The 23,119-nt window shown below is 38.3% G+C and overlaps 1 protein-coding gene across 1 annotated transcript in view; it reads right to left on the bottom strand.

Annotated features, from left to right (window-relative positions):
* FIG4 (FIG4 phosphoinositide 5-phosphatase) overlaps positions 1–23,119 on the bottom strand; it is a 1,077,570-nt gene that overhangs the window by 711,458 nt on the left and 342,993 nt on the right. Inside the window, exons 6-7 of the mRNA XM_053710848.1 lie at positions 21,752–21,802; positions 6,784–6,932 (exon numbers count right to left, since the gene is read on the bottom strand). Of these exons, the coding sequence (XP_053566823.1) occupies positions 6,784–6,932; positions 21,752–21,802 (200 nt within the window). The remainder of the gene's footprint in view (positions 1–6,783; positions 6,933–21,751; positions 21,803–23,119) is intronic.

The following is a 23,119-nucleotide window of genomic DNA, read 5'->3' as shown; positions in this document are numbered from 1 at the left end:
ATACTATGGAGTCGCTGGGGGGTCCAGTACCATCGCGATAATAGCTTAAAGTTCAACTCTACTAGTGTTGCTGACAAGGAGGATTTTTTATTCTCTCTAAAAATATGGCTCCATTGGGCATCAGTGAATGTCTGGCCTAGCTCTCTTTCCCATTTAATAAGGTACGTTGTTTTTTTTGCAGGGAAAGTACCTCTCAGTATCTTATAAATTATTGAGATATGTGATTTGGTGAGATTGGGGGACATGCATAATGTTTCAAAAGCGGTCATAGGTCTAGTAAGGTCTGCTTTGTAGGGGCTGGAAAAAATAGCATGTCTGATCTGCAAATACGGGAACCACTTTTGGAAAGGAGGCCCCAGTGTCTGGCCCACTTCAGCTTGGGAACGCATCAACCCCTTGTGAAGAAGTATATGTGCTGGCACATTGGATTGAGTGCCTGCAAAGTAGGGGTTTGAATAGTGTGAGATTTTAAGAAAAGAGGGTTATTCAGTAACGGGGTGAGGGGGGATATTGGGGTGGATATTGATCTATCTGTTGCTTGTGATTTATCCCACACTCGCAGTGTGGCAGCTATATAATAGTTATTCCAGGCCTCCGGAGGTCTATGCCTTGGAAGAATCCAGCATTGGTCCCCAAGATCTATCCCACCTGCTAGGTGCGATTCAGTCCGTACCCAGAGTTTTTCTAAAGAAGGTTGTTTCCAAGCAACAACGCGTGCTAAATGTGTCGCTTTGAAGTAATTAAACAGGTTAGGGGCACTCATACCTCCGTCCTCTCGATCGAGGAACAGAGTGTCTCTAGTTACTCTGGGCCTTTTGTGTGACCATATAAAGTGGTCAAATCTCGTTTGTTGCTGTATAAAAAAGTGCATAGGGATATTTAAAGGAAGAACTTGGAAGAGGTATAAGAATTTAGGGATAATATTCATTTTTAATGCGTCCCATCCAGGAAAGCTGACCTTGCTTATGCCATATCTCCAACGTCTTGTTAACTTCTGCCTGAAGTGGAATATAGTTAAGGGAAAAAAGCTCTGTGTGTAGGGGTGATATGTCTACTCCTAGATATTTAATTTTCTGGACTATTTGAAAAGGTGTGTGAGATGCAGGAAAACAAGTTTCCTCTTCATTAAGATGTAGTGGCAAAATTATCGACTTTTCCATATTTACTGAAAAATTCGATACAAATTCTAAAAAATATTTTATATGCAGTATATAGCGGATGACCACCAACCCACCAACCTCTGGCAGTTAAGGGGCTTAAACAGTGTAATTTATAACTCTTCAATGATCTTTTTGTGTATTAAAATTGTAAATAACCTGTTTTGTCTTAAAAAAGTGGTTAACATGTTTTTTATATATATATATATAGATAGATAGATAGATAGATAGATAGATAGATAGATAGATAGATAGATAGACAGATTTAGATATGTGTGTGTGTGTTTATTTTATATATATATATATGTGTGTGTGTGTGTGTGTGTGTGTGTGTGTGTGTGTGTGTGTGTGTGTGTGTGTGTGTGTGTGTGTGTGTGTGTATGTGTGTGCATTTATTATATATATTTGCCAATGAAATGTAAACAGCTTTTCTAGAGTCAACAATCAATGTTTATGTTTAAAAATAATTATCTCAACAAATATTACATATCTTCAACAAATGAATTACAAAGGGGATAAAATTAAACTTCAAAGGCAAATAACTCCTCAAATGGACTTTCACAAGATTTAAATAGCAGTGTAATCCTTAAACCATTTCCTCATACATAGTTGACAGAAAATGAAAATGTTCGTTCAAATATGACAGGTTTTTAATCCAATTAGGAAAAGGTGTCAATGAAATTGGTAATATCTTTTCAGATTGAAACAATACATTTTTAAATAAAAGCGCAAAAAATAAATGACTTTAAAATAAACTTGTCAAGCAGATGTTCCACCTCTGACAGCTTTGTCATTAACAACAAACAAAATACAAAATGCATCGATATACAATATTTCACTGTCAGACCTTACATGATCTAAAATGAAGAATAGATTAATGTCAGACTCTCACAACTGAGTGTTTTAAAAATTAGACAAAATAAAAATAGATAAACTGTAACAACACAAAATACCTGACAGCTCTCTAAATTTAATTTTAATTATAAATGTAAATACTTTTGTCAGAAACTGATAAGTGAAAGGGTGACCTCATCGATAGGCTGCAGCTAGAACGCAATTCACCCATCTATTGTATAGAAACAAATTATACAGCTATGTTAACCTGTCTGGATAGTTATTCCCTAAATTATATATTTCAGGGACAACAAATATAATAGTTTAGAATCTATACATTATAGGTTTGCCACTTGTGCTCAAGCATACATTCTAGCCTGTAGACAGCCCTCAAATGTTCAATTTATAGATTTCCTAAGATTGCAATTATAATGTCTAATATACACCAGTGTGAATATATAAGGTGTGCCACATTTTAAATATGTTTTATGATAAGCATTGATGTGCATATTGCATGTTCATAGTAAAATGGTCTGACTAGACCCAAACAAAATTAATGCTAACAACAGTATTATGGCAGCCGAGACAGCAACACTGCTGCTGTGACAATTGTGAGCAGCTAAATGATAGATCTTACAAATAATATGTTTTTATTTTCTAGGATATTATGGAAGGGGCACATAACTGAACCAATATACTTTATTTATTCTTTAAATGTAAACAATCATCATTCTTGTTTGCTGTATAAAACTCTTACTTTTTTGTACATAAAAGAAAATGCTGGCAGAAAATTACCTAATAAATTGATACAAATAAAAACAGTACTAATATTTTGAGGGACAGAGACATTAGACATTAACGTTGATTAACTTTCCAGTTCCTATTTAAACACTAAAAAAACATTTCTTGATGCTTTATTTTTAATATATAATAAAGTCTATACCAGTAGTTGGTTCTGGTTTAGTCTAAGTTTTAAAAAAAAATCTTTATAATCACAAAAAACAAGACAGTAGAGCAACTGCTTAAAAAGTGAAAGTACAGTTTAATGAATCAGTGCCTGTTTTTTAAAAATACTCTTAAAAACAGGGGTACTTTCATTAATTAAACTTTTTCATTGAAGCGTTTTTTAAAAATACTTAACTTTTGCTTTAGGAAACCCAGACCGGCGATCCTCCGCCCTCAGCTCTGGCTGTACTTAGCACAGCAATGAAAAACTGGCTTCCTCCAATCATGGCGTGCACCCCAAGGCATCCAGCTCGTGAGGCCATGCAACGAATGTAGGAAGACGGTTTCGGCATTGCTGTGCTAAGTACTGCAGGAGCTGTGGGCGGAGGATCACTGGTCTGGGTTTCCTAAAGAAAAACAGAATTTATGCTTACCTGATAAATTACTTTCTCTTGCGGTGTATCCAGTCCACGGATTCACCCTTTACTTGTGGGATATTCTCATTCCCTACAGGAAGTGGCAAAGAGAGCACACAGCAGAGCTGTCCATATAGCTCCCCCTCTAGCTCCATCCCCCAGTCATTCGACCAAAGGTTAGGAAGAAAAAGGAAAAACCATAGGGTGCAGTGGTGACTGTAGTTTAAGTAAAAAAAAAATTACCTGACTTAAATGCCAGGGCGGGCCGTGGACTGGATACACCGCAAGAGAAAGTAATTTATCAGGTAAGCATAAATTCTGTTTTCTCTTGCAAGGTGTATCCAGTCCACGGATTCAGCCTTTACTTGTGGGATACCAATACCAAAGAACGGATGAAGGGAGGGAACAAGACAGGTACCTTAAACGGAAGGCACCACTGCTTGAAAAACCTTTCTCCCAAAAATAGCCTCCGAAGAAGCAAAAGTATAGAATTTGTAAAATTTGGCAAAAGTATGCACTGAAGACCAAGTCGCTGCTTTACAAATCTGTTCAACAGAAGCCTCATTTTTGAAAGCCCATGTGGAAGCCACTGCTCTGGTAGAATGAGCAGTAATTCTTTCAGGAGGCTGCTGGCCAGCAGTCTCATAGGCCAAACGGATGATGCTTTTCAGCCAAAAGGAAAGAGGTAGCATTCGCTTTCTGACCTCTCCTCTTACCAGAATAGATAACAAACAAGGAAGATGTTTGTCTGAAATCCTTAGTTGCTTGTAAATAGAACTTTAAAGCACGAACTACATCAAGATTGTGTAAAAGACATTCCTTCTTCGAAGATGGATTAGGACACAGAGAAGGAACAACTATTTCCTGGTTAATATTCTTGTTAGAAACAACTTTAGGAAGAAAACCAGGCTTGGTACACAAAACTACCTTATCTGCATGGAACACCAGGTAAGGTGAATCACACTGTAAGGCAGATAATTCTGAAACTCTTCGAGCAGAAGAGATAGCTACCAAAAACAAAACTTTCCAAGATAACAACTTAATGTCTATGGAATGTAAAGGTTCAAACGGAAGCCCTTGAAGAACTGAAAGAACTAGATTCAAACTCCATGGCGGAGCCACGGGTTTATAGACAGGCTTGATTCTGACTAAAGCCTTAGCAAACGCTTGAACGTCTGATACTTCTGCCAGACGCTTGTGTAACAGGATAGACAAAGCAGATATTTGTCCTTTTAAGGAACTAGCTGACAATCCTTTCTCCAATCCTTCTTGGAGAAAGGACAATATCCTGGGAATCCTAATCTTACTCCATGAGTAACCCTTGGATTCACACCAACAAAGATATTACCACCATATCTTATGGTAGATTTTCCTGGTGACAGGCTTTCTAGCCTGAATCAGAGTATCTATAACTGACTCAGAGAACCCACGTTTTGATAGAATTAAGCGTTCAATCTCCAAGCAGTCAGACGTAGAGAAACTAAATTTGTATGCTTGAACGGACCCTGTATTAGGAGATCCTGCCTCTTTGGCAGTGTCCATGGTGGGACAGATGACATGTCCACTAGGTCTGCATACCAAGTCCTGCGTGGCCACGCAGGTGCTATCAGAATCACCAAAGCCTACTCCTGCTTGATTCTGGCGACCAGACACGGGAGGAGAGGAAACGGTGGAAAAACATAAGCCAGATTGAAGGACCAAGGCGCTGCTAGAGCATCTATCAATACCGCCTTGGGGTCCCGGGACCTGGACCCGTAGAGAGGAAGTTTGGCGTTCACCTGCCCTTAGGGATCAGATTTGGGGGAATATAGCTTCTTTAAGGCCCTCAAACAGCAGCAGGACCCTCCATGTGAAGCAGCATGAACTTGTCTGGAATTCTAAGTGCGCATCTGAGGCACGAAATTAGGCCCCTCCCACTCTACTCCGGAGCTGTGAGGCCTACTAAATCACTCCTAAGTGAATAAAAAACAGCCATGTGGGTAATAACCCCAGAAAAAACCCAAAAGGGCTTTCAAAGTGTCTTGCAAAATGATTTTTCCTAGCTAAACAATCGATTGACCTTAATGAGTGTCAACCAGTATATTAGCCCTATTATGTAAGCATTCAATTCCTTACTAAGTCTGTGAACATAGCTTACCCTCCCCTCATGGGGATATTGTCAGTCTCTTCTAGCATTATCTCAGTCTTGTCTAGAAATAAATGACTGAACATACCTTATTTCAGATCACCCTGCAAACTGTTCCCCCCAACTGAAGTTTTCTGGTACTCCTCAGTCCTATGTGGATTTTAGTTACAACATGCTAAAATAATTTTCCTCTCAGCAGAAATCTTCATCACTTTTCTGCTAGAGAGTAAATAGTACAAACCGGTACCATTTAAAATAACAAACTTTTGATTGAAGATAATAAAACTACAATTCTAACACCACATTCACTTTACCCTCCCGAGAGAGACCCAAGTGCTTAGAGCCGGCAAAGAGAATGACTGGGGGGTGGAGCTAGAGGGGGAGCTATATGGACAGCTCTGCTGTGTGCTCTCTTTGCCACTTCCTGTAGGGAATGAGAATATCCCACAAGTAAAGGATGAATCCGTGGACTGGATACACCTTGCAAGAGAAAAGGTATTTTTTAAAAACGCTTCAATGTAAAGTTTAATTAGTGAAACTACCCCTGTTTTTAATAGTATTTTTAAAAACCGGGTACTTATTCATTAAAATTTACATTCCCTTTAAGCTCAAGATAAAAAAAAAAAAAGTAGAGGAACACCACATAATTGGCTTACTGTCAATGCATTTATCTTAAATTGGAAAAAAAAAGGAATTGAGAAGGGGATTCATCCCAATGAAAACTAAGGGGGTGGATTGATTAAATGTTGAAGTGAGCTGTAAAACAACATTCTTTTTTTTCCTTTTTGCTGTTATTTTAATGTAACAAACTATTAAGCATAAATATTGTTTAGCAAAAGGAGTTCTAGGTGATTTAAATATAGTACAAATCATAGAGATGCAAGATTCCTGGAAAGCTGGTCTCCTCAGTTCCAAAAGTATTTCTGAAAGATGTTTATGCAGAGTGAGAATTACTTCCAGCCTTTTAAAACAATTCAATCACATAACATAATCGACTTCTGAAAAGTATCAGAATCAGGGCCTAACACTTCTGGAAAATGCATAATTAAAAATGTAAGTAACTATAATTGGATGTTTTAGTAATAAATGGAGTAGGAGAACCACAATTGATTTAAGTGATTGATATACGTCAGTGGAATGTGTACATAAAAATGCATCAAGTAATATATCCTGGTAAGACATATGAAAGGACGTTTCACTTAGAAAATAGGACATTAATACATATTACCTAAAATATAATTCTATAATAAGAAGGCTTTCAAAATTTGTAAGCAAGAAAAACAAAGATTAAATAAAATATTCTTACCATTTGCATGATTACTTAAGCCTTCATCTTCAAAAATATCAAAACCTTCTTGACGTGGTTGAGTTGTTGTGTCGGTTTTAAATGTCTCAGTAGGTACTCGTAGAATGGTTAGATTATACTGGAGAGAATGACTCAGGTCATAGCTATAGCTAGAACAAAAAGGCAGAGAACATTTAAGCAAATAAGAAGGGATAAGGAAGCACTAAGTGAACCTCTGCAATACCTATGTTATCCTAAGAAACCTACAAAATGACTCACTTCAATAATCCAAAACGTATACACCCTGTGAAAGTTCAGGGGCAGAAGGGACAGAAGTACAGGGCTCTTAATCATGCTTATTTTCCAAAGTGCAGGATGGTTTGGAGCCCTGATATATTAATCATATAACAGATATGAAAAGGCTCTCAAAAGACAACAACCCTTAGCAAGTACAATAAATAGCATATGCCCAATAACATTAGCCAGTGTCTTGTTGGAAGTGTTGATTAAAATAAGCAAACAATCAGTGAGTGTGTGATTCCTGAAATGTTCTGCCATTATTCAACATGTAGGAAACTCATTTAGATTACTGTGGTGATAAAACAACATTACATGATCACTTTGCCTCTTCTTTCCTGAAACTCTAAGGGTCTGAATATAAAAGATACTCCTGCTTTAGTGCTGAACCAATTAAATGTGAAAAGAAAAAGGATGGAACCCTCCTGCGAGATCTCACAAAATTCTAGACAGCCAATTGCTAATGCTGCTAAATTGCTAATCTTCTATAAGGGGTGTTCTCTGCATTTCTACATGTGAAGGAAATACAAGCCCAGTGTAATATAGCACTTTGTGCTTTGTATTTTAGATTACTTTACACTTCAGATTGAGTAATTTCAGCATTATTACATTAAAGCTTTGCACTGTGTATTTTATATTTTAATACATTTTTGATATAGCAGTGATTTTACAAATTATGATTTTGTTTTGAAAGTTTGTGTGCTACTTAGGGTCATACATTCTGTTTTTCTGTCCAACTTTTACAAGTTACATAGAACTTTGTATTTTCTCTATAATAAAATAAAACATAGCTTCTTGAAGTGGGATGGAAAGGGGAGTTCCCTAGGCTGAACAGGGGAGTTCTCATGGTATATATGGAGCTCTCTCACAATTCTTGTGAAATGCTGTAAGCATTTTATACAAGCTCACTGAATTATCTTGCCTGCTGTATGTAGGTGAAGTTTGCTCAAAATTCACAATACACTCATTTAATTGTTAGAAAATAAATATATACTAAACTAGTGGCAAAACAAGTTAAATTTTAGTGAAAACATTTCAGTTTAATTTATATTTGCTGCAAATTGAGGATTTATATCAGCCCCAGGTGTTCTTTTCCCTGTGAAATTTTATTTCCCAGAGATCATCATTACTTTCTTTGGAAGGCATCTCTCTGGGACTTCCAGGTTGCATCCCGTTTCTTATAGAATTCAGCCCCTGTGAAGCCTGCACTTTATTTTCTCTCCAAACTAGAGAATCTTTGATTATTGATCCCATAAAAAGTAATGAAGTTCTCTGGGAAACTCAAGCTGTCCGTTTTTCAGATTTTTTTTTTTAAATTGAAGAAATACAAAAGTGCAATGTAATTTAAACAATATAAACATAGATATACAAAGTTCCCCAAGACAGAACACTGTGCAATCTTAATGTAAAGAAACGGCTGTGGCAGTTAAAATATTTTTTTCCCCTGAAGTTTTAATTTCTGCCTGCAGGTGTCACTGTTCCATTCTATCCCAATGTAAATATTTACTACGTTCCTCTGTCTTGAATTTCCTCCCCCTTCCTAATCACCAGTGCGGTACAGGGTAAAAGCATATTGCAGTAAAGGTAAGTCAGGGCTTAACAAATGTATTTTAAGTCTAGAAGCCAATATACTTAGGAGCCAGATTTATTTTTTTTTGTTCTTAAAAAGGTGTGTGTGTATATGCATGTGTGTATGTATCTGTGTGTATGTATGTGTGTGTGTGTGTGTGTGTGTATATATGTGTCAATTTCCTCCCCCTTCCTTAACTCCAGTGTGGTACAGGGTAACAACACATTGCAGAAAAGATAAGTATGGGCTTAACAAATGTATTCTAAGTCTAGGAGCCAACCAAAATACTTAGGAGCCAGATTTATTTTTTGTTCTTTGATAAATGTGTGTGTGTATGTATATATGTGTGTATCTTTGTGTGTGTGTGTGTGTGTATGTATGTATGTATGTGTGTGTGTGTGTGTGCGTGTATCTGTGTGAGTATACATGTGTGTATGTATATATGTATGTATGTATGTATGTATGTATGTGTGTATGGGTGTGTGTGCATGTACAGTATGCATGTGTATGTATGTGTGTATGTATATGTATGTGTGTGTGTATGTATATGTGTGTGTATCATTGTGTGTGTGTGTGTGTGTGCGCGTGTATCTGTGTGAGTATACATGTGTGTATGTATACATGTATGTGTGTATGTATATATGTATGTGTGTATGTATGTATGTGTGTATGGGTGTGTGTGCATGTACAGTATGCATGTGTATGGGTGTGTGTGTGTATGGGTGGGTGTATATATATATATATATATATATATATATGTGTCCTTTAAAAAGCAAATAGTATACATCAGCAGTATAAGCATGGAACAGCAGCCCCTCCAAAATAAGCATATAGACCCCAGCAGTACAGTAGAGCAGGTTCCCAGGCAAACTGACACTGTGGGATTGTACAGCAGACATCAGTGAGGCTTTACAACATGAACCTGTCCTCGTGCACACTGAGTAAGGGCAGCAAACACAGCAACACCGACTCCTCAGAGACACTGCAGAACATTTTTCACAAAAAAAATCTCATTGCAGAAAATTAAAAGAAGTTCTGCCTATGGGCAAAGTATTACCCTAATTTGTTAAATGGATATTAAACAGTGCTCCTTTGGTAAAAATAAAATGTTAAAGTAAACTAAAAAAGAAACAGATTGTGTAAATAAAACAGCAACATACCACTTACTTGTTTTCTTGTAAAATGAGCACTTAGAAATTATCACTGTAGCCACTGGCATTAGTGTGATAACCGAGTAAACATCTTGACAACTTGCGTTAGATTCTGACTGGTCTGAGCATGGGCAAATTTGACTCCCTGTTATATAAACTATTCCCTTTAAAGTAAACCAGCTCATGTTATTCTAGACGTTTTATGACATCAAGCTAAATAAACCTTCCTGCAGAGGCCCCAGCCCCCTTGTCAGGCTGTGACAGAAAGTAATGGACACTGCACAAATGTAGCGTAGAAAATAAATAAAAAGGTAAAATCTGTTTAAAAGTATGAATAATACATACTGCAATGATTTCTATTAAGTATAAGCCACTGCTTAGTGCTTTTTTATTACAACAATGATACAGATTGTTTAACATCCCTTTAAAATGACACACAAACTATCAAAGCATAATCAGAATTTGCAAAAATCGCAATCCTAAAAAAATCTTTATACAGAATAAACTACAAAATAGAAACTGCAAAGTTTAAATGTAATACAAGTTAATCTGAAGTGTAAAGTAATATAAAATACAAATCACAAAATGTAAATGCAATAGAACTGTCATGTCATGCAGTGATGTATTGTACTGGGCTTGCCTCTCATTCACATACAGAAATGCAGGGAAAGCCCCTTGGAGAAGTATAGAAACATCTGCATTTTTAGAATCACAAAAGGGATCTCTCAGGGCTGGAGGGTCATTTCATATCATCTCACCTCAGTGGAGAAACACGCGCTATACCTCGAAAAAGCTTTGTAAAAGCTTTTTCATATATTGTCCAATCAGTTTTTGTTCATTGGCCAAAAAACTCAGAACATCTACTATAGCAAAGTAGTTCTCATCTCCAGAACATCCAAAATAATTATTGCAATATACTTCCCATCAACAACAATTCTTGCAGTAAAAGTTCTTACTGTTTTTCAGTGGCATATGCATATATGCTATGAGTACCTTGTGCACCAGCTTTCAAACACCAGACCTTTTCATAGAGCTGGTGGTGGTGTGTACTGCATCAGTGAACACTAAGGCCTCTATTTAAGAAAGTCTGGTGGACCTGATCCGACAGTGCGGATCAGGTCCGCCAGACCTCGCTGAATACGGAGAGCAATACGCTCTCCGTATTCAGCATTGCACCAGCAGCTCACAAGAGCTGCTGGTGCAACGCCGCCCCCTGCAGACTCGCGGCCAATGGGCCGCCAGCAGAGGTGTGTCAATCAACCCGATCGTACTCGATTTGGTTGAATTCCGGCGATGTCTGTCCGCCTGCTCAGAGCAGGCGGACAGGTTATGGAGCAGCGGTCTTTGGCCCCAATTTATCACAGGTCTTGCGGACCTGATCCGACACTGCGGATCAGGTCCGCAAGACCTCGCTAAATGCGGAGAGCAATACGCTCTCCGCATTTAACATTGCACCAGCAGCTCACAAGAGCTGCTGGTGCAACGCCGCCCCCTGCTGACTCGCGGCCACCAGCAGGGAGGTGTCAATCAACCCGATCGTATTCAATCAGGTTGATTTCCGGCGATTCCTGCCCGCATGCTCAAAGCAGGCAGACAGGGTTATGGAGCAGCGGTCTTTAGACCACTGCTTCATAAATTGTGTTTCTGGCGAGTCTGAAGTGCACAGGCTACTCACAGCAAATGTGCCTATGACACAAACAAACAAAAAATAAGACTTTTTTTTAGGGACTATTATTAAAACATTCTTCTTTCTAGTCTTAATTTAAAATAAATTATCAAAATAGTTTAGGCAGTGTCACTCCAATCCCCCCTTATTTGCGCTTCTAGAAAATATTCTGTGTTTTTAAATGAATTTAAGATTTCGTTTTGAATAGCTTCAGATTGGGTTTTTATATAAAGGGACCATTTTTCAAAAAAAACTTTAGTTCTATTATTATTATCAGCTAGAGCATCTACTTTTTCTATGTTTATCTGGTGCAGTATATTTCCCTTCAATGTTCTAATCGTGTTTTTTTTTTTCTTTTTTCTAACCATAATTTAAATATAAGCGTTCTTGCCAGCAAAATAGTCATTGTCACAAATCTTTTTTCTTTCTTTTTGATTTCTCTTGGTAGGTTAAAGATCATAATGTTACTTAACTCTAACTTTAAATTTAACGTGATAATCTTAGATAAAAATATAGAAACGTGGCACCAAAATTGTCGTATTTTTGGGCATGACCAAATATAATGTATTACATCAGGTGTTATTTTATTACATTTTATACATCTTGGGTCAGTACTATTGTCCCATTTTGCTCTCCTTGTAGGAGTTATATAATCTAAATGAAGAAGTCTTATATTAGATTCTCTTATTCCCATATCCAAAGGCGAGTATTTAACAGTTTTAATACAATTGAGAACCCTATCTTCCATTATATGTATATCTATTTCTTTGTCCTACTTTGCTGCTATTTCCTTTAGGCACATTTTGTATTCCTTTCTTATCAATTGCTTATATAAAATTGTTAATTTGTATTTTGTTTTCCTACTTCTCTCAATAATGTTTAGCATTATGTTTTCTGAGTTATGTTTTTCTATGTTTAATTCTTCGGTTTGAATGAAATGTTTAATTTGTAGGTATGACAAGATCTGACCATTAAAAGTTTTGAACTGATTAGCTAGTTCTGTTATTGTTTTTATTTTCCTTTTCGCCATATTCATTGCTTCTTTTATATATCTAATTACTGGGATTCCTTGAAAGGGAAATGAGTCCCTGGATCAAATATCAGATTACCTTGTATTGGCAAATAAAGTTTAACTGATTAACTGATTTTAACTGATTGTTGTTTTTTTTTCCATGTCCATAGAGTATCCTTTATTAAAATATAATTTTTTCAGTTTATAGTTAATTCTTTAGATGTTGCAAATGGTAAGTAGGTTAGAGCCATTGGACTTATCATTTTCTGTTCTAGATCGTTCCAGACTGTCTGTCCATTACCCGTTATCCACTCTATTATATACCTTGTTAGTACTGCCCAATTATAATATTGAATATTCGGTAATCCTAGGCCTCCTTGTTCTTGGGAGACTTGTAGTTTCTTTAAGCTTATCATAGGTTTTTTTATCTTTCCAGATATTTTGTAAGTCTATCTTTTTCAAGAGGAATGGTAGCATCTGCATAGGGTATAATAATTTCGGTAAAATTACCATTTTTACTAATTGAATTCTTCCAGTTAAATTTAGATATGATTTACTCCAAATCTCTTTTAATTTGCCTTATCAAGGGATGATAGTTTAATTTGTATGTTTTAATTGGATCATTATTTATTTTTATACCCAAATAAGTTGTATATTCCTCTTTTACTTCAAATGGGTATTTAATATTATCCTTTCCTTTGTATAGCCAATACATTTTGGATTTCGTGATATTTATTCTATATCCAGATATTTCTCCAAATTGTTCTATATTTGTAATTATATGTTTTATATATTTTTGAGGATTTGCCACCAACAACATCAAATCGTCCGCATATAAAGCTGCTTTTATTTCTAATTCTTCTATTTTAATACCGAATGGTATTTGTTTCAGCAGATATATTAATGGTTCTAATGATAGATCAAATAATATTGGTGATAAAGGGCAACCTTGTCGGGTGCCTCGATGTAATGAAATAAATTTAGATATTTCACCATTTATGATTATTTGTGTATCTACTTTAGAATATAATTTTGTAATGAATTTTAAAAATGAACCATTGAAATTAAATTTCCTTAGTGTAGTTAGGATATGGGACCACTCGACTCTGTCGAAGGCCTTCTCTGCGTCCAAGGACAGTAGGAAGGCCACCAGAAGAACCCCGTCCGTCCCCATCTCCTTATTCAACCTGTATTTTTCTATTATTTGTAGCATAGTTCTCACATGTGTTGTAGAAGATCTCCCGTTGACAAATCCCACTTGTTCTCTTCCTATAATATTAGGTATAATTTTATTAAGTCTATTAGTTATTATTTTCATTAAAATTTTGTAATCTGTATTAATCAGGGACAGTGGCCTATATGATTGTCGCAATGTTGGATCTTTTCCTTCTTTTAGTATGACCACTGTATTTGCGGATTTAAATATTTGTGTTATTGGCCCTCCCTCATTATATATGTTTATGTATATATTATATAGGGGGTCTATTACTCTGTTAGCTATTATTTTATAGAAATCTGAAGGTAATTCATCTGGACCTGCTGCTTTGCTGCAGGTAAGTTTTTTTCAGCGGCATATGCATATATGCTATGAGTGCCTTGTGCACCAGCTTTCAAACACCAGATCTTTTCATAGAGCTGGTGGTGGTGTGTACTGCATCCGTGAACACTTTATGTGTGTCATACTACTCCCTCACAGAGAAAATGCTAGTGCACAGGCTACTAACAGCAAATGTGCCTATGACACAAACAAACAAACAAAAATAGATAACTTTAACAAATAGTATTTTTGATAATGAAAGTATATTGCAAATTTTTTTTATCCAAAATTGAGGTTTTCTGGGGAGGTCTGTTTAGTGCAGGTGAGTATTGCCTTGTAAGACTTTAAACGTTCCAACTTTTTTACGCTGAGATAAATGATGAGAAAACAACATCAGTTATAATCTGTTGGAGTAGACAATGAATACAGCACATTATGAATTTTTATTTTGCTAGTCATCTATTTACAGGTAACAGGAAAAAAATTCTCTCAACCTTTACCAGGGTTATCACTTATTGTGAACCTCTTTGAAACCAAATGGTACTGGGCCATGCTTTGTACCAGTTGCACAATAAACCCTGATCTGTGATAAGTGAAACATAAAACACATTAAATATAACTGGACATTTATTTAGAGATAATTTGAAATATCTAATTCTGGAAGATGAGTTTGTGACCATGTACTAACAAGAAAGTTTAAGTTTTGATACAGGTAAACCAAAACTGGCAACTGCTTTTGACCAGAAACATAAATTTTGGCCACACAAGATATTGGATGCTCTTTAAAAAAAACATAATTTATGCTTACCTGATAAATTTATTTCTCTTGTGGTGTATCCAGTCCACGGATCATCCATTACTTGTGGGATATTCTCCTTCCCAACAGGAAGTTGCAAGAGGATCACCCACAACAGAGCTGCTATATAGCTCCTCCCCTAACTGCCATATCCAGTCATTCGACCGAAACTAGCCGAGAAAGGAGAAACCATAGGGTGCAGTGGTGACTGTAGTTTAAAATTTAGACCTGCCTTAAAAGGACAGGGCGGGCCGTGGACTGGATACACCACAAGAGAAATAAATTTATCAGGTAAGCATAAATTATGTTTTCTCTTGTTAGGTGTATCCAGTCCACGGATCATCCATTACTTGTGGGATACCAATACCAAAGCTAAAGTACACGGATGAAGGGAGGGACAAGGCAGGTACTACAACGGAAGGGACCACTGCCTGTAGAACCTTTCTCCCAAAAATAGCCTCCGAAGAAGCAAAAGTATCAAATTTGTAAAATTTTGAAAAGGTATGAAGCGAAGACCAAGTCGCCGCTTTGCAAATCTGTTCAACAGAAGCCTCATTTTTAAAGACCCAGGTGGAAGCCACAGCTCTAGTAGAATGAGCTGTAATCCTTTCAGGGGCTGCTGTCCAGCAGTCTCATAGGCTAAGCGTATTACGCTCCGAAGCCAAAAAGAAAGAGAGGTTGCCGAAGCCTTTTGACCTCTCCTCTGTCCAGAGTAAACAACAAACAGTGAAGATGTTTGACGAAAATCTTTAGTCGCTTGTAAGTAAAACTTTAAAGCACTGACTACGTCCAAATTATGTAAAAGACGTTCCTTCTTTGAGAAGGATTAGGACACAATGATGGAACAACAATCTCTTGATTGATATTCTTGTTGGAAACTACCTTAGGTAAAAACCCAGGTTTTGTACGCAGAACTACTTTATCTGTATGGAAAATCAGATAAGGAGAATCACATTGTAAAGCTGATAACTCAGAGACTCTACGAGCCGAGGAAATAGCCATCAAAAACATAACTTTCCAAGATAAAAGTTTGATATCAATGGAATGAAGGGGTTCAAACGGAACTCCTTGAAGAACCTTAAGAACCAAGTTTAAGCTCCATGGAGGAGCAACAGGTTTAAACACAGGCTTAATTCTAACCAAAGCCTGACAAAATGCCTGGACGTCTGGAACCTCTGCCAGACGCTTGTGCAAAAGGATAGACAGAGCAGAAATCTGTCCCTTTAAAGAACTAGCTGATAATCCTTTATCCAAACCCTCTTGGAGAAAGGACAATATCCTAGGAATCCTAACCTTACTCCATGAGTAATTCTTGGATTCACACCAATGAAAATATTTGCGCCATATCTTATGGTAGATTTTCCTGGTTACAGGCTTTCGTGCCTGTATTAAGGTATCAATGACTGACTCGGAGAAGCCACGCCTTGATAAAATCAAGCGTTCAATCTCCAGGCAGTCAGTCTCAGAGAAATTAGATTTGGATGATTGAAAGGACCTTGTAGTAGAAGGTCTTGTCTCAGAGACAGAGGCCAAGGTGGAAAGGATGACATGTCCACCAGGTCTGCATACCAGGTCCTGCGTGGCCACGCAGGCGCGATCAAGATCACCGATGCTCTCTCCTGTTTGATTTTGGCAATCAGACGAGGGAGCAGAGGAAACGGTGGAAACACATAAGCAAGGTTGAAGAACCACGGTGCTGCTAGAGCATCTATCAGCGTCGCTTCTGGGTCCCTGGACCTGGATCCATAACAAGGAAGCTTGGCGTTCTGGCGAGACGCCATGAGATCCGATTCTGGTGTGCCCCAACGATGAACCAATTGAGCAAACACCTCCGGATGGAGTTCCCACTCCCCCGGATGAAAAGTCTGACGACTTAGAAAATCCGCCTCCCAGTTCTCTACACCTGGGATATGGATCGCTGATAGATGGCAAGAGTGAGTCTCTGCCCAGCGAATTATCTTGGAGACTTCTAACATCGCTAGGGAGCTCCTGGTCCCCTCTTGATGGTTGATGTAAGCCACAGTCGTGATGTTGTCCGACTGAAATCTGATGAACCTCAGGGTTGCTAACTGAGGCCAAGCTAGAAGAGCATTGAATATTGCTCTTAACTCCAGAATATTTATTGGGAGGAGTTTCTCCTCCTGAGTCCACGATCCCTGAGCCTTCAGGGAATTCCAGACTGCACCCCAACCTAGAAGGCTGGCATCTGTTGTTACAATTGTCCAATCTGGCCTGCGAAAGGTCATACCTTTGGACAGATGGACCCGAGATAGCCACCAGAGAAGAGAATCTCTGGTCTCTTGATCCAGATTTAGCAGAGGGGACAAATCTGTGTAATCCCCATTCCACTGACTGAGCATGCATAATTGCAGCGGTCTGAGATGTAGGCGCGCAAATGGCACTATGTCCATCGCCGCTACCATTAAGCCGATCACTTCCATGCACTGAGCCACCGAAGGGCGCGGAATGTAGTGAAGAACACGGCAGGAATTTAGAAGCTTTGATAACCTGGACTCCGTCAGGTAAATTTTCATTTCTACAGAATCAGAGTTCCTAGGAAGGAAACCCTTGTGAGGGGTGATAGAGAACTCTTTCCCTCGTTAACTTTCCACCCATGCGACTTCAGAAATGCCAACACTATGTCCGTATGAGATTTGGCAATTGGGAAGTTTGACGCCTGTATCAGGATGACGTCTAGATAAGGGGCCACTGCTATGCCCCGTGGTCTTAGGACCGCCAGAAGAGACCCCAGAACCTTTGTAAAAATTCTTGGGGCTGTAGCTAACCCGAAGGGAAGAGCCACAAACTGGTAATGCCTGTCTAGAAAGGCAAACCTTAGGAACCGATGATGATCTTTGTGAATCAGTATGTGAAGGTAAGCATCCTTCAAATCCACTGTGGTCATGTACTGACCCTCCTGGATCATAGGTAGGATTGTCCGAATAGTTTCCATTTTGAACGATGGAACTCTGAGGAATTTGTTTAAGATCTTTAAATCCAAAATTGGTCTGAAAGTTCCCTCTTTTTTGGGAACCACAAACAGATTTGAATAAAATCCCTGTCCTTGTTCCATCTGTGGAACTGGATGGATCACTCCCATTATTAGGAGGTCTTGCACACAGCGTAAGTATGCCTCTTTCTTTATCTCGTTTACAGATAATCTCGAAAGGTGAAATCTCCCTTGTGGGGGGGAAGCTTTGAAGTCCAGAAGATATCCCTGAGATATGATCTCCAACGCCCAGGGATCCTGAACATCTCTTGCCCACGCCTGGGCGAAGAGAGAAAGTCTGTCCCCTACTAGATCCGTTGCCGGATAGGGGGCCGTTCCTTCATGCTGTCTTAGAGGCAGCAGCAGGCTTTCTGGCCTGCTTGCCTTTGCTCCAGGCCTGGTTAGATTTCCAGGCCGGCTTGGATTGCGCAAAAGTTCCCTCTTGTTTTGTAGCAGAGGAAGTTGATGCTGCACCTGCCTTGAAGTTTCGAAAACACGAAAATTAGACTGTTTGGCCCTTTATTTGGCCCTGTCCTGAGGAAGGGTATGACCCTTACCTCCAGTAATGTCAGCAATAATTTCCCTCAAACCTGGCCCGAATAGGGTCTGCCCCTTGAAGGGAATATTAAGTAATTTAGACTTTGAAGTCACGTCAGCTGACCAAGATTTAAGCCATAGCGCCCTACGCGCCTGGATGGCGAATCCAGAATTCTTAGCCGTTAGTTTAGTCAAATGAACAATGGCATCAGAAACAAAAGAATTAGCTAGCTTAAGTGTTCTAAGCTTGTCAAGTATTTCAGTCAATGGAGTAGCTGTCTGAAAGGCCTCTTCCAGAGACTCAAACCAGAACGCCGCAGCAGCAGTGACAGGAGCAATGCATGCAAGGGGCTGCAGGATAAAACCTTGTTGAATAAACATTTTCTTAAGGTAACCTTCTAATTTTTTTATCCATTGGATCTGAAAAAGCACAACTGTCCTCGACAGGGATAGTGGTACGCTTTGCTAAAGTAGAAACTGCTCCCTCCACCTTAGGGACCGTCTGCCATAAGTCCTGTGTGGTGGCATCTATTGGAAAAAAAATTCTAAAAAATAGGAGGGGGGGGGGGGGGGGGAAACGGCACACCGGGTCTGTCCCACTCCTTAGTAATAATTTCTGTAAACCTTTTAGGTATTGGAAAAAACGTCAGTACACACCGGCACCGCGTAGTATTTATCCAGTCTACACAATTTCTCTGGCACTGCAATTGTGTCACAGTCATTCAGAGCAGCTAAAACCTCTCCAAGCAACACCCGGAGGTTCTCAAGCTTAAATTTAAAAGTAGACATATCTGAATCAGGTTTCCCCGAGTCAGAGACGTCACCCACAGACTGAAGCTCTTCCTCAGCTTCTGCATATTGTGACGCAGTATCAGACATGGGCCTTAAAACATCTGTGCGCTCTCTATTACGTCTAACCCCAGAGCTATCGCGCTTTCCTCTGAATTCAGGCAGTCTGGCTAATACCGCTGACAGGGTATTATCCATGATTGTCGCCATGTCCTGCAAAGTAATCGCTATGGGCGTCTTTGATGTACTTGGCGCCATTTTAGCGTGAGTCCCTTGAGCGGGAGTCAAAGGGTCCGACACTTGGGGAGAGTTAGTCGGCATAACTTCCCCCTCGTCAGAATCCTCTGGTGATAATTCTTTTAAAGATAACAGCTGATCTTTATTGTTTAAAGTGAAATCAATACATTTAGTACACATTCTCCTATGGGGTTCCACCATGGCTTTTAAACATAATGAACAAGGAGTTTCCTCTATGTCAGACATGTTTATACAGACTAGCAATGAGACTAGCAAGCTTGGAAAACACTTTAAATCAAGTTAACAAGCAATATAAAAAAACGTTACTGTGCCTTTAAGAGAAACAAATTTTGCCAAAATTTGAAATAACAGTGAAAAAAGGCAGTTAAACTAACGAAATTTTTACAGTGTATGTAACAAATTAGCAGAGCATTGCACCCACTTGCAAATGGACGATTAACCCCTTAATACAAAAAACAGATTAACAAAACGAAAAATATGTTTTTTAAACAGTCATAACAACTGCCACAGCTCCTACTTTTGAAGCCTTTTGAGCCCTTCAGAGATGTCCTATAGCATGCAGGGGACTGCTGAGGGAAGCTGAATGTCACAGTTTGTAATTTTAACTGCACCAACTGTAACTTTTATACTATAACAGTGGAAAGCCTCAGGAAACTGTTTCTAGGCAAAAATAAAGCCAGCCATGTGGAAAAAACTAGGCCCCAATAAGTTTTATCACCAAAGCATATATAAAAACGATTAAACATGCCAGCAAACGTTTTATATTGCACATTAATCAGAGTATATACCTCTGATAGCAAGCCTGATACTAGTCGCTATTAAATCACTGTATTTAGGCTTTAACTTACATTAATCCGGTATCAGCAGCATTTTCTAGCAAATTCCATCCCTAGAAAAACTTAACTGCACATACCTTATTGCAGGATACCCTGCACGCCATTCTCCCTCTGAAGTTACCTCAGTCCTCAGACATATGTGAGAATAGCAGTGGATCTTAGTTACTTCTGCTAAGATCATAGAAAAACGCAGGCAGATTCTTCTTCTAAATGCTGCCTGAGATAAAATAGCACAACTCCGGTACCATTTAAAAACAATAAACTTTTGATTGAAGAAAAAACTAACTATATTTTACCACTTTCCTCTTACTACCTCCAGCTATGTTGAGAGCTTGCAAGAGAATGACTGGATATGGCAGTTAGGGGAGGAGCTATATAGCAGCTCTGCTGTGGGTGATCCTCTTGCAACTTCCTGTTGGGAAGGAGAATATCCCACAAGTAATGGATGATCCGTGGACTGGATACACCTAACAAGAGAAAATAACACTTAGCCAAGATGGAAAGAAGCATATTACGTTTCAATAACTACCAACAATGTTGAACGGACACAGCAACAAACTGTAAACTTGGGGAGTACTGTGAAATGTTGTTACATTTGAATTTGTTTATTATTATTAATCTATATTGTTACTGTGATTTATGGGGACACTTTTTTTTGCTTTACCATAAAAAATAAAATAAAATCTGTTTAAACTAATACAGCAGCCTCATCTCCTACTGATGCTAATATTGGTCAATATGTAGTTTCCACAAATGCTCATTGGCTAATAGGTTGTTCATGTATTGTGTCCCTTTAATTTTGATTATGTGCTAAATAGTGTAACAGAAGAAACATACAAATGGAAATTTGGGATTACTTCCCACTTGCTTTGTGATCCTATGTTTCTTTTATTATTGAGTCTGTGTTTGTTGGGGGTCTGAGTAGTTTGGGTCTCTAACAAGGTATACTAGGCAGGATAATTTGAATGTATATGAAAAGGCAGCAAATATTTTTTTCCCCTTGAAACCACAAAATTAAAACCATTTGCATATAAAAATATATATACAAGAAGAAACTAGGAGGGAATGCTAGTTGTTAAAATAAATGTTATGGACAATATTTATACATTTTAAAATCCTACTTAACCCTTTTGATGACAGGGTTAATTTATCTACATCGGAACAACGTTCTAATGTAAACAAATTGAAATCCTGCGATCGTGCACGTGATCACGAGATTTCAATGATGGGATCGGGTCAGGGGGGCGTCCCTGTGGCGCTAGGCACGCCCTCCAGACCGTGATCACATCATGGAAGCACCGTTGGCTTTAGGACAGCCAGCGGTTATGACGTTCTATTTTGTCCTAACGGCACTAAAGCCCAGTGTAATTATGACGGAATAGAACGGCATAACGGCGTTAAAAGGTTAAGAGGGAAGACAGAAAACGATATAACGGAAATAAAGTAAGATTGTTTATGGCTGGAAAACAAAGAACACACCAAAAATGTACTGCATATTTACTCATTATTCCAATTGTAGTGTATTACAAGATTAAAATAGGATATGCTTACCTGAAGTAAAAATTGCTTGACAAGTCCACATTTTGAAATATCCTTAAATACCTAATTTTAGTGACATAAAAAAAAACAGATTAAATAAATGCTTAAAGAGACATTAAAGTCATAGTTTTATATATGCATCACAAATAATTCACTGCATTTCTAAAGATCTGCACATCAAATTATTTAAAAGCTTGCAATTAATAATTTTGTATTAGAGGCTATTAAATGTCAGTTGCAGCAGATATAGTTTTTAAGATTTTCCCTTAAAAATATTTAGGATTTTTAAGTTGTTATACGTTTTTAAAACTTTATAGACTCTAACCACGTTTGAGATCTGTCATTTATGCTTACCTGCTAAATGTATTTATTTTACGATGGGTAGAATCCACAATTCATCACATATGGGGATATATTTCCTGTCCACCAAGAGGAGGCAAAACACTCCAATTTATTTTAAAGCAGACAAGTAATGCTAGAAAATGGGAAAGGACCAAAGAGGGGGGAAATTAAGTAAACAACAGGACCTGCTACCAACTGAAGATAATAAGCCAGGTAAGCATAAATTATGTTTTCTTTCATTTGATGTACAGAAAACACAAACCATCACATGTGGGATCTAATACCCAAGCAGTCCTAAAGAACCTCAGAATAGGGCAGGACTAAGTACTTAAAGGGACACTAAACCCAAATGTTTTCTTTCATATTCAGATAGAGCATGCAATTTTAAGCAACTTTCTAATTTGCTCCTATTATCAATTTTTCTTTGTTCTCCTGCTATCTTTATTTGAAAAGCAAGAATGTAAGCTTAGGAGCCGGACCATTTTTGGTTCAGCACCTGGGTTGAGCTTGCTGCAAGCGCTATCCAGGGTGCTGTAAAAAAAATACAAAGTAAACAGCAACAGTAAAACCCACCACCCAACCAACCCCCCAAAATAAAAAACCTAACTCTAACAAAAACTGAAGCTACCCATTGCCCTGAAAAGGGCATTTGTATTAGCATTGCCCTGAAAATGGAATTTAGCTCTTTCGCATTGCCCTGAAAAAGCCATTTAGCTTGTTTACGAAAAGCCCAAGCCCTAAACTAAAAAAAAAAAAAAAACACCCAAAAAACCTTGAAAAATCCTAACACTAACCCCTGATGATCCACTTACAGTTGCTGAAGTCCCGCTTGAAGGATCTCCATCTTCATCCAGGCGGCATCTTCTATCTTCATCCCGGTGGTGCGGAGCGGGTCCATCCTGAAGAAATCCGGTGCGGAGCATCCTCTTCATACGGTCGACCCAGTACACTGAATCTTCAATGCAAGGTACATAATTCAAAATGGAGTCCCTTGCATTCCTATTGGCTGATTTGATTTTGGAAATCTAAATCAGCCAA

The sequence above is a fragment of the Bombina bombina genome, chromosome 4 (assembly GCF_027579735.1).
Source record: "Bombina bombina isolate aBomBom1 chromosome 4, aBomBom1.pri, whole genome shotgun sequence".
NCBI lineage: Eukaryota > Metazoa > Chordata > Amphibia > Anura > Bombinatoridae > Bombina > Bombina bombina.
Note: the sequence above shows the minus strand (reverse complement) of the source record. Positions and strands in the feature narration are given on the sequence as shown.